The sequence below is a fragment of the Oncorhynchus clarkii genome, chromosome 33 (assembly GCF_045791955.1).
Source record: "Oncorhynchus clarkii lewisi isolate Uvic-CL-2024 chromosome 33, UVic_Ocla_1.0, whole genome shotgun sequence".
Taxonomy (NCBI): Eukaryota; Metazoa; Chordata; class Actinopteri; order Salmoniformes; family Salmonidae; genus Oncorhynchus; species Oncorhynchus clarkii.
In genome coordinates this window covers 15177965-15190590 of record NC_092179.1, presented here as the reverse complement: position 1 = coordinate 15190590, position 12626 = coordinate 15177965, and the positions used below count along the sequence as shown (strand labels likewise).

Here is a 12626-nt window from a genome sequence, read left to right as displayed (position 1 = left end):
CTGGCCCAGCGGCTTTGTCAATGTTGACCTGATTAAAGGTTTTGTTCACATCGGCTACCGAGAGTGTTATCACACAGTCATCCAGAACAGCTGGTGCTCTTGTGCATGCTTCAGTGTTGCTTACCTCGAAGCGAGCTTGCAAGGCATTTAGCTTGTTTGGTAGGCTCGCGTCACATGGCAGCTCGCATCTGGGTTTCCCTTTGTAGTCTGTAATAGTTTTCAAGCCCTGCCACATCCGACGAGCATCAGAGCCGGTGTAGTAGGATTCAATCTTAATCCCATATTGACACGTTGCTTGGTTGATGGTTCCTCTGAGGGCATAGCGGGATTTCTTATAAACGTTCGGATTAGTCTCCCACTCCTTGAAAGCGGCAGCTCTAGCCTTTAGCTCGATGCGGATGTTGCCTGTAATCCATGGCTTCTGATTGGGATATGTACGTACAGACACTGTGGAGACGACGTCATCGATGCACTTATAGATGAAGCCGATGACTGAGGTGGTGTATTCCTCAATGCCATTGGTTGAATCCCGGAACATATTCCAGTCTGTGCTAGCAAAACAGTCCTGTAGCATAGCATCCGCGTCTTCTGACCACTTCCGTATTGAACGAGTCACTGGTACCACCTGCTTTAGTTTTTGTTTGCAAGCAGGAATCAGGAGGATAGAATTGTGGTCAGATTTGCCAAATGGAGGGTGGCGGAGAGCCTTGTATGCATCTCTATGTGTGGTGTAAAGGTGGTCTAGGATTTTTTTTTTCTGGTTGCACATGTGACATGCTGGTAAAAATGAGGTAAAACTGATTTAAGTTTGCCTGCATTAACGTCCCCAGCCACTTGGAGCGCCACTTCTGGGTGAGCATTTTCTTCTTTGCTTATGGCCTTGAGAGCGGTCTTAATGCCAGCTTCGCTTTGTGGTGGTAAATAGACGGCTACAAATAATACAGATGAGAATTATCTTGGTAGATAGTGTGGTCGACAGCTTATCATATGGTTCTCTACCTCAGGCGAGCAGAGCAATACCTCGAGAATTCTTTAATATTAGACATCGTGCACCAGCTGTTATTGACAAATAGACACACACCCTCACCCCTGGTTTTACCAGAGGTAGCGTCTCTGTTCTTCCGGTGAATGGAAAATCCCTGCCAGCTCTACAGTGAGGGGAAAAAAGTAATTGATCCCCTGCAGATTTTGTACGTTTGCCCACTGACAAATAAATGATCAGTCTATAATTTTAATGGTAGGTTTATTTTAACAGTGAGAGACAGAATAACAACAACAAAATCCAGAAAAACTCATGTCCAAATTTGTATAAATTGATTTGCATTTTAATGAGGGAAATAAGTATTTTACCCCCTCTCAATCAGAAAGATTTCTGGCTCCCAGGTGTCTTTTATACAGGTAACGAGCTGAGATTAGGAGCACACTCTTAAAGGGAGTGCTCCTAATCTCAGTTTGTTACCTGTATAAAACACCTGTCCACAGAAGCAATCAATCAATCAGATTCCAAACTCGACACCATGGCCAAGATCAAAGAGTTCTCCGAGGATGTCAGGGACAAGATTGTAGACCTACACAAGACTGGAATGGACTACAAGACCATCGCCAAGAAGTTTTGTGAGAAGGTGACAACAGTTGGTGCGATTATTTGCAAATGGAAGAAACACAAAATAACTATCAATCTCCCTCGGACTGGGGCTCCATGCAAGATCTCACCTCATGGAGTTGCAATGATCATGAGAACGGTGAGGAATCAGCCCAGAACTACACTGGAGGATCTTGTCAATGATCTTAAGGCAGCTGGGACCATAGTCACCAAGAAAACAATTGGTAACACACTACGCCGTGAAGGACTGAAATCCTGCAGCGCCCGCAAGGTCCCCCTGCTCAAGAAAGCACATATACATGCCCGTCTGAAGTTTGCCAATGAACATCTGAATGATTCAGAGGACAACTGGGTGAAAGTGTTGTGGTCAAATGAGACCAAAATGGAGCTTTTTGGCATCAACTTAACTCGCCGTGTTTGGAGGAGGAGGAATTCTGCCTATGGCCCCAAGAACACCATCCCCACCGTCAAACATGGAGGTGGAAACATTATACTTTGGGGGTGTTTTTCTGCTAAAGGGACAGGACAACTTCACCGTATCAAAGGGACGTTGGACAGGGCCATGTACCGTCAAATCTTGGGTGAGAACCTCCTTCCCTCAGCCAGGGCATTGAAAATGGGTCGTGGATGGGTATTCCCACATGACAATGACCCAAAACACACGGCCAAGGCAACAAAGGAGTGGCTCAAGAAGAAGCACATTAAGGTCCTGGAGTGGCCTAGTCAGTCTCCAGACCTTAATCCCATAGAAAATCTGTGGAGGGAACTGAAGGTTCGAGTTGCCAAATGTCAGCCTCGAAACCTTAATGACTTGGAGAAGATCTGCAAAGAGGAGTGGGACAAAATCCCTCCTGAGATGTGTGCAAACCTGGTGGCCAACTACAAGAAATGTCTGACCTCTGTGATTGCCAACAAGGGTTTTGCCACCAAGTACTATGTCATGTTTTGCAGAGGGGTCAAATACTTATTTCCCTCATTAAAATGCAAATCAATTGATAACATTTTTGACATGCGTTTTTCTGGATTTTTTTGATATTCTGTCTCTCACTGTTTAAATAAACCTACCATTCAAATTATAGACAGATGATTTCTTTGTCGGTGGGCAAATGTCCAAAATCAGCAGGGGATCAAATACATTTTCCCCTCACTGTATATTGTCAGTTTCTTCGTTCAGCCACGTCTATGTGAAACATGAGATGTTAGTTTTTTTAATGTCCCGTTGGTAGGATAATCTTAATAGTAGCAAGGAGAATGGAAGGCATTGGGAGTTTACTCCCTCGCCTCCGACTTTTCAGAAGGATCCCCGATATGCGTCTCCTTTTCCGACGTCTTTTCTTCACACAAAACAAAAAGTTTATTCCAGTCCGCGGTGAGTAATCGCTTTTCTGATGTCCAGACGTTCTTTTCGGACATAAGAGACGGTAGCAGCAACATTATGTACACAATAAGTAAAAAAATAGAATAAATAATAATTCACAATTGGTTGGGAGAAACGTCAGCTATGTTCTTCAGCGCCATCTTTTCTTATCGAGACAATTACAAGTTACTTGTTTACGCCTTGCCACCTAAAACGTGTGTGTGTGTGTGTGTGTGTGTGTGTGTGTGTGGGTCCAGTGCTGACCTTTGCCATCTGTGCCCTACAGGCCCTGCCAGCCCAGCCAACCCTGAGGAGTGTGTGATGGAGAAGATGAAGAGGTTTAAGCGGCGTCTGTCTCTAACGCTGCGCTCCAGCCACACCATAGACGAGTCTCTGTCTGAACTGGCCGAGCAGATGACCATCGAGGACGGCGGCAACAAGGACAGCGGTCAGTAGGCGTGTGTGTGTGTGTGTGTGTGTGTGTGTGTGTGTGTGTGTGTGTGTGTGTGTGTGTGTGTGTGTGTGTGTGTGTGTGTGTGTGTGTGTGTGTGTGTGTGTGTGTGTGTGTGTGTGTGTGTGTGTGTGTGTGTGTGTGTGTGTGAGTATTAGATATTGTATTAGTAAACAAACAGAGCACACACACACACACGTCTACTGTGCTCTGTGCAAGTCCCAGTGATGAGAGACTGATGATGTTACTATTATGAAGTGACTCTTGACTGAATGCCAGTAGAGAAGGATACAGCCAGCCAGTGGACACACACACTAGGGCCCTTTGGTCACCCCGAGGATACAGCCAGCCAGTGGACACACACACTAGGGCCCTTTGGTCACCCCGAGGATACAGCCAGCCAGTGGACACACACACTAGGGCCCTTTGGTCCCCCCGAGGATACAGTTGAAATGTTTGATGTAGCTGGCAGCCAATGGTATCCTTTCTTGCCATCTGAAGTGATTAGAGTGAGACTGAGGGAACGGGGTGAGAGACATCGAGAGGGGAAATTGACACACAGGGAGAGCGAGCAGCAGTGTGAATGATCGTGTCCTAGAGAGTAGCTCTTTATGTCCTTATGTAACAACAGAAGCAGCCTGGTGAGATGAAACGCCTACTGGGACACACACACACAACGCAGGGGGACGGAAGGTTACGCTGCCACAATGTTTGTGGAAAAGACATCACACAGAAAAGGAAAACACTTTCACAAACGTACTGCAACATCCCAAAATGTCTGAAGCTAACATCCTCTGGCCTACTTTAGGTTGCATAAGTGTTCTTTTCTGCTGTTTTTATATAAAACAAGGAAGCACTCTGTTTACTGAATTCTGCTCAACAGAAGACCGAACAGTACATGAACTACTTGTACAAATGACTGATTGATTCATTGGTAGATTGCGTGATGAATCGGATGGATGGATATATAGATGGGCAGATTGATTGACATATTGTTTCTCCTTGCAGAGCCGATCGTGCGTAATGGGCGACCGCCCTCCTCCCACAGCATGCACTCGTTCCTGCACCAGTACACCGGCTCCTTCAAGAAGCCCCCCCTCCGCAGACCACACAGTGTCATCGGAGGAAGCCTGGGCTCCTTCATGACCTTCCCCAGCAACGGCAGCCGCCTCGGTGAGTTACACAGAGAGCGAAACAAACAGACTCGGAGATGCACAAGCACGTATACACTAACGGCACGCATGCTTGCACAAACACTCATATGCACGCGCGCACATGTCATACACACACACTCATTCAAACATGTAGCCATATTTACTAATGACACACCCACTAGCAGCACCACTATAAGCAACCTGTTCTCCTTCATGGTCATGCCACCCGGTCGTCACCCGGCTGCCAAGGTGAGTTGCCGTGGAGATGGGCATACTCGTGCCTGTGCACCAGGAAGTGACAGAGAAAGAGCAGATGGCGACAGAGGACAAACAGGAAGTTAGTCATAGCCCCTGAGAGTTCCATCCTGACATGGTCATGGTGTGACTTTTCATCACACACAACACCAGACTCGTCTGTCTCTCCATCTTTATCTCCAATCTTCCTCTCAATTATGTGTTTTTGCATGAGTCAACTGTTCTCATTCTACACTGTGTGCTTGTGCGGGTGTATATTTGCATCTAAAAGTTTGATGTTTGTGTGATTTCATACATTTGTGTGTGTCTGCGGACAATGTTTTCCCTGCATTTTCTCTGAGCCATCACCATGACGATAGCTGTTCTCTGGTCTCCAGGGTGAGCCAACTATTTTGGTCTGCGGTCTTGTCTATAAGTTGTCATGAGGAGCGTCACCTCAGACTGAACTGTGTCCCAGTTAGTTACATGGGTTTGGGGATATTGGGGGGGGGGAACAGACAATCAGGCAAGTCTATCTGGGACAAGATGGAACTAGATTAGTACACACTCATGTACCTGTTTACCTCAAAGAACAGAGGGAGAGAGGGAGAAATAGGGCCAAAGAGAGTGAAGTTGGAATGAAAGGAGGGGTCTTAGGTAGGCAGAGAAGGAGATAGACGGCTGAAGAGAGAAGCAGAAAGGAGGGAGATGACAGTAGTGCGGTGTGCTGGATGATATGGGATGGTATGACGACAGGCTGCTGGGTTGGAGGTCTTGACAGAGAGAATTTGTGCCACACTCAGATACAGCTACTCATTAGCACACTGTGTGTGTGTGTGTTCATTAGTTCACCCCCCCCCCCCCCCCCCCCCCCCCCCCCCCCCCACACCACTACACACCATGTTCTTGACCAGAGGCTGTAGTTTTTTATGATCCTAGAGGAAGCAGAGTTGGTTAGTGTTTCATCTTTGGCCTGTGGGGGGGGGGGGGGGACTGCGGGATAATGAAAGAAGGGAACTTGAGAGAGAAGGAGAGGTTGTAGGATCAGGACCAAGCCATAAACTGTAACTGTTGACAGAATGAGATAAAGCACTCCTGTCTCTAACTTATTCTCTCATATTCTTAGACTCAGACTCAGTAGCCTCAGTTTTTCTAATGACTGCCTTGCCTGGTTCACCAATTACTTTGCAGACAGAGTTCAGTGTGTCAAATCAGAGGGCATGTTGTCCGGTCCTCTGGCTGTCTCTATGGGGGTGCCACAGGGTTCAATTCTTGGGCCGACTCTTTTCTCTGTAAATATCAATGATGTTGCTCTTGCTGTGGGCGATTCCCTGATTCACCTCTACGCAGACGACACCATTCTGTATACTTATACTATACACTGTGCTATCTAACCTCCAAACGAGCTTCAATGCCATACAACACTCCTTCCGTGGCCTCCAACTGCTCTTAAACGCTAGTATAACCAAATTTATGCTTTTCAACCGTTTGCTGCCTGCACCCGCACGCCCGACCTAGCATCACCACCCTGGATGGTTCCGACCTAGAATATGTGGACATCTATAAGTACCTAGGTGTCTGGCTAGACTGTAAACTCTACTTCCAGACTCATATCAAACATCTCCAATCTAAAATCAAATCTAGAGTCAGCATTCTATTCCGCAACAAAGCCTCCTTCACTCACGCCGCCAAACTTACCCTAGTAAAACTGACTATCCTACCGATCCTCGACTTTGGCGATGTCATCTACAAAATAGCTTCCAACACTCTACTCAACAAACTGGATGCAGTCTATCACAGTGCCATCTGTTTTGTTACTAAAGCACCTTATACCAACCACCACTGCGACCTGTATGCTCTAGTCGGCTGGTCCTCGCTACATATTCGTCGCCAGACCCACTGGCTCCAGGTCATCTACAAGTCCATGCTAGGTAAAGCTCCGCCTTATCTCAGTTCACTGGTCACAATGGCAACACCCACCCGTAGCACGCGCTCCAGCGGGTGTATCTCATTGATCATCCCTAAAGCCAACACCTCATTTGGTCGCCTTTCCTTCCAGTTCTCTGCTGCCTGTGACTGAAACGAATTGCAAAAATCGCTGAAGTTGGAGACTTTTATCTCCCTCACCAACTTTAAACATCTGCTATCTGAGCAGCTAACCGATGGCTGCAGCTGTACATTGTCTATCGGTAAATAGCCCACCCAATTTACCTACCTCATCCCCAAACTGTTTTTATTTATTTACTTTTCTGCTCTTTTGCACACCAGTATCTCTACCTGCACATCACCATCTGATCATTTATCACTCGTGTTAATCTGCAAAATTGTAATTATTTGCCTACCTCCTCATGCCTTTTGCACACAATGTATATAGACTCTCTTTTTTTTCTTTTTTTCTACTGTGTTATTGACTTTTTTATTGTTTACTCCATGTGTAATTCTGTGTTGTCTGTTCACACTGCTATGCTTTATCTTGGCCAGGTCGCAGTTGTAAATGAGAACTTGTTCTCAACTAGCCTACCTGGTTAAATAAAGGTGAAATAAATCAAATAAAAAAACAGCAGACTACTGACTCAGTTTGACACAAGCTATAGCAAATCCATGCCATGTTTATCTCATAGAAGATCACGAGTGTCATTTGCCAGGCAAAATGTTGAAATTGAGCAAGTTCAGCTTCTAAACTGTAACTCTTCCTCCCTCTTTCTCCTCTTCCTCTCCTCCTCCCAAGACATCGTCCATGAGAACCTGAAGATGGGCTCAGACGGGGAGAGTGACCAGGCGTCTGGGACGTCGTCGGACGAGGTGCAGTCACCCACCGGGGTGTGTCTGAGGAACAGGGTGCAACGACGCATCTCCATGGAGGTACACCCTCCCACCACCACCCCCTGTCTCTACAGAAGGGAACTACACCTCTCCGGGCTCCCCATCTCTGTCTTCTCCTCCGCTCTTTCTCTGTTGGTGTGGTGGGGATGAGAGATAAGCAGGGAACACTTTTAAGAGGCTTTCACTGTCTGACTCTGAATACTGATATGAAACCTGTACCAGTGAGGAAGAGGGTAGAGCGATGGGGGGGGGGGGGGAGAGAGAGATGTGGAGGGAAAGGGAGGTAGTGGTAGTGGGATAGAGAAAGGAAGACGGAGATGGAGAAAGATGAGGGTTGATGGCAGGCAGGGTGGAAAGTATGAGCTGGTTCAGGCCACAAACAGACGACTGACTAATGGAATGTTGTCATGTGACAGTAATCTGCGGCACGCTTGGCCTCTGACTGCTGGCATTCCAGACGATCCCCTGCCTCATAGCTGTTCAACAATCATGAGAGTAACTTCGGATGGAGAGAGACTGCTCCACATAGCTCAGTGAGAACCTGGGGTTTAAAGGGGGACTGTCTTTAAAAAGATACGAATCCCGCTGAAAACGTACTGATGTGGCATCAGTATGAATTCGAAACAGTTATTCTAGTGTCAAAATTTACTACAAAGTGTAAATAGGATAATTTTGGTCATAAAGTTAGTCTCATCCGTGCTTCACAACGGGTAAATGAAGGTTGAGTTTTAATTTAACGATGTCCATTTGCCCACTAACATGGGGTGAACAGCTGCGGTGATTGATCTCTATCCACTCGCATAAACAGTGACAGACTTGCCCAGCAGTTCCGGCTTTGTATTTTTCAAGTAAAAAAGTGCGCACTTGAAAAATACTGCACCAAACACTTTGGTTAGATGTACATTTGTGTAACTAAAACATCCTCGGCAACAACTTTAATCATAATTAATTACAGATTTATTGAGTTATCTTAGATTCATTTTGGGGATTTTGAGGAAGTTTAATTCCACGTTTACAATGTCTCATGGGGGACCAACACCTCCAATACTGAAATCTTGTTTTTCTAATAAGCAACAAAAAAACACACGTGCCAATCGGCGTATGTTCAGTCGCTCTTTAAGCCTGGGGATGTTTTTCCTTTCATCTCTGTGACTCGTTTTTGCTTTTTTCTGTATGTGTAAGCTGTGTTCTTTTTGCTATTTTCTATGTGAGTGAATGCTGTGAAGTATGACTTAGTTCCTGGTGTCCCATGGACTATTAGAATTTCTACTATATATTTAGTGCAGGGTTCATGTTAGTCTCACTGGTTCTGTTTACGGAGTTCCTATAGAATCACTGGTAGGAATGCTGTTTCCTTAGCCTGGTGACATTCTGCCACCTGGTGGTCAGTCTGGAGAAGTGTAAACAGTACTTGACTACCTGTATATCAGTATTATGGTATTACACACACACGCGGATTTACCTATTTCTCCTTGATGCCAAGTGTTTATTTTAATAGTCTGAGCGGAGGCACAAGAGGTGCTTGACCTTTTTAGATGGGAATCATCAGGTATCTGAATAATAACACACACACACGTCATCTCGGTTACTACATCTAACCAGATTCACACAAACACTCATGTGGGTACATATCATTCGGCCCATTTTCTCCCCCCTTTGAAGCGGCGTGTTTATGGGGTTAGTTGGCTGTAACAATACACTGATTCATATCACGAGCTATAGCGAGAACATGATGCTCTCTTTTGATCTGTTTCTATGGGGGAGAGATGGCAGGCGGTACACAAGTGTTGCGTGATATCCATGGTGGGTGTGTGTCATTAGTGTGTGAAGATGCTTGTTTGCTTATCTATGTTGTTTTTGTCACTCTTGTTTTGTGTCGAGTGTGCGATGCCATGTTTTCTCTTCAATAATGATTTTCATGTATGGATTATTTTTGTATAAGTGCCTCTATTCTTCTGTCTCTTTCTGGAGTGAGTGGGAGGGGAGAGTCATTTCTAGGACAGAATGTGTGGGTGTAGTCATGGAGCTTTCTGCTGTCTACATGTCTCACACACAGACAGACGCAGTATTCGATAGGACACATGATATATGTGTATGTTACGCCTCTAACCCAATTGTGTGTGTGTGTGTGTAGGACCTGAACAAGCGTCTGTCTCTGCCTGCTGACATCCGTATCCCTGACGGTTACCTGGAGAAGCTGCAGCTGAGCAGCCCTACCTTCGACCAGCCCCTCAGCCGACTCTCACGCAGGGCCTCACTGGTACGTGTGTGTGTGATTGAAGGAATATAACATTATTGCCCTACAGTGTTCAGGTACCGCCCTCCTTTCTGGCAACAGGCATGAGGTTGAATTGGACTGTCTCTGTATGTAATTTTGTGTAGTGAATGAAGAAAAAACTGTACAAACGTCATTCAACACAGAAAAGAAGACAAACAACATGGAAGATGATCTCTTTATTTGTGTTTTTCAGTCAGAGATTGGTTTTGGGAAGCTGGAGACCTACATCAAACTGGACAAACTGGGAGAGGTCAGAGAACACACAAACATAAATATCAGAAAACATGCTTTTCACAAGAAAGTTATTTTGTTTTGAGTCCGGTCATAACCAGTTAGTTTTTTCTATAGGGGACCTATGCTACAGTATTTAAGGGCCGCAGTAAGCTGACTGACAACCTGGTGGCGCTAAAGGAGATCCGGCTGGAGCACGAAGAGGGAGCACCCTGCACCGCCATCAGAGAAGGTGAGTCTATACCTCTCTGCCTTTCCTCCTCTCTATCACTTTATCCCTGCTTCTCTTCCGCTCTCTCATCCTCCCATTACTGATTTCAATGCTACATTCTATCTTTTATTTTTTATCACTCTTAGCTCTTTCTCATTCACTATTGTTTTTTATTTTTTATTTTTTATTTGACCTTTATTTAACTAGGCAAGTCAGTTAAGAACAAATTCTTATTTTCAATGACGGCCTAGGAACAGTGGGTTAACTGCCTTGTTCAGGGGCAGAACGACATCCCCTTGTCAGCTCGGGGATTTGATCTTGCAACCTTTCGGTTACTAGTCCAACGCTCTAACCACTAGGCTACCTGCCGCCCATTGTTCCTTCTCTTGCTCTCCCTCATCCCTCTCTTTCCTTCCCTCTCTCCAGTGTCGTTACTGAAGGACCTGAAACATGCCAACATCGTGACCTTACATGACATTGTCCACACAGACAAGAGCCTGACGCTGGTCTTCGAGTACCTGGTGAGAATCACTAAATTGCTCACACTTCATGCTGGTCTTTGTAGTGCCCCAATTATCTGAGGAGTTTATCGTCTTAAGTAGGCTGTTGTACATGTACTTCCTGTCCTGTCTGACTGACTGCTGTCCTCACTTCCTGTGCAGGATAAAGACCTGAAGCAGTACATGGATGACTGTGGGAACATCATGAGTATGCACAACGTCAAGGTGAGTATGACCAAGACGAATGACCTAGCACTCACTGTACTGGAAGTCACTTTAGATAAAAACCCTTGTATAATAGTGGTTAACATTGCATGTGTTTGTGCGGTTCTAGATCTTCTTGTTCCAGATTTTGCGGGGGTTGGCGTACTGCCACAAGCGGAAGGTTCTCCACAGAGACCTAAAGCCCCAGAACCTGCTCATCAACGAGAGAGGGGAACTCAAACTGGCTGACTTCGGTCTGGCGCGGGCTAAGTCTGTCCCCACTAAGACGTACTCCAACGAGGTGGTGACTCTGTGGTACCGGCCTCCTGACGTCCTGCTAGGCTCCTCCGAGTACTCCACACAGATTGACATGTGGTAAGAACACTACATCCTAACAAGCTACGCCAAGGGTAAACAAATCCTACTCTGGAGGTCCGGAGTAGTGCTGTTTGTCTCTTCTACCTGATAATGAATTGCACCCACCTGGTGTCCCAGGGCTAAATCAGTCCCTTATTAGAGAGGAAGAATCAAATAAAAAGCCGTGGCTGGCTTTGAGGTCCAGGTTTTAGGGCCCTATATCCTTACACCCTAGCAACCACAACCACTTCATTCAATGTATTTTACACATATAAACTTTGATTAAGTGCTCTGCGTCCTAACTCCTTCATCCTACTCCCTAGCCTCTATTTTCGTGTGTGTGTGTGTGAACAAGCTGTGTGTAATTCTCTCTCTCTCTCTCTGTGTGTAGGGGTGTGGGGTGTATATTTTATGAGATGGCTGCAGGTCGGCCCCTGTTTCCTGGCTCCACCGTAGAGGACGAGCTCCACCTCATATTCAGACTGCTGGGTGAGGACAGAGTACAGCCTGATTCGGATGTTACAGCCTAACTAACCCACTGACCTAGCGCCACCTAGTGTCTGCTACAAGGACGAACACACTAACACAACCACAGAACTCTCTAAATAAGCAGGAGAGTCCTCAGACATGCTGCTGATGATGGGGACATTATTTGAGCGTTAACTAAACTTTGATAGAGCGTTATTTGAAGACGGTCCCCTCTCTCTTTCTCCAGGCACGCCATCAGAGGACAGCTGGCCAGGGATCTCTGGCGTCGAGGAATTCAAATCCTACAACTTCCCAAAATACAAACCTCAGCCGTTCATCAACCATGCGCCCAGGTAGCGTGTGTGCGCGCGCGTACATGAGGTTGTTTGAGTGCACACGTTTCTGTGTGGGTTTGTGAATGCGTATATGTGAGTGTGTTTAGTCAGTACATGAGGCAGGAAGTCCTGTGGAACTTTAGTAAACCAACTCTCCACTTCCTTCCTTCCCATCAGTCACCACCGACTGACATTAAACCCTGTGATTCTCTCTCTCTCCTTTTCAGGTTGGACACAGAAGGCATTGAGCTGGTGTTATCATTCCTGAAAGTGAGTTTCTCTGGCTACATTTTCCACACACTGTGTAACCTACGCAGTTATACGCTGAACCACTGGCATGCAGTACTGATAATGAACAACAGGGGGCACAGTAGTCACTTCTGCCTTACTGATTCGGTTTCAGTTGTTGCTGTAATGTCA

At 46.0% G+C, this 12626-nt stretch overlaps 1 protein-coding gene across 1 annotated transcript in view; it reads left to right on the top strand.

Annotated features, from left to right (window-relative positions):
• The window catches only part of LOC139392524 (cyclin-dependent kinase 17), a 42586-nt gene that overhangs the window by 26469 nt on the left and 3491 nt on the right, over positions 1 to 12626 (top strand). Inside the window, exons 2-13 of the mRNA XM_071140571.1 lie at positions 3247 to 3408; positions 4420 to 4584; positions 7528 to 7661; positions 9757 to 9882; positions 10094 to 10150; positions 10249 to 10363; positions 10769 to 10863; positions 11005 to 11067; positions 11177 to 11421; positions 11795 to 11892; positions 12119 to 12224; positions 12434 to 12476. Of these exons, the coding sequence (XP_070996672.1) occupies positions 3282 to 3408; positions 4420 to 4584; positions 7528 to 7661; positions 9757 to 9882; positions 10094 to 10150; positions 10249 to 10363; positions 10769 to 10863; positions 11005 to 11067; positions 11177 to 11421; positions 11795 to 11892; positions 12119 to 12224; positions 12434 to 12476 (1374 nt within the window). The 5' untranslated portion in view covers positions 3247 to 3281. The remainder of the gene's footprint in view (positions 1 to 3246; positions 3409 to 4419; positions 4585 to 7527; positions 7662 to 9756; positions 9883 to 10093; positions 10151 to 10248; positions 10364 to 10768; positions 10864 to 11004; positions 11068 to 11176; positions 11422 to 11794; positions 11893 to 12118; positions 12225 to 12433; positions 12477 to 12626) is intronic.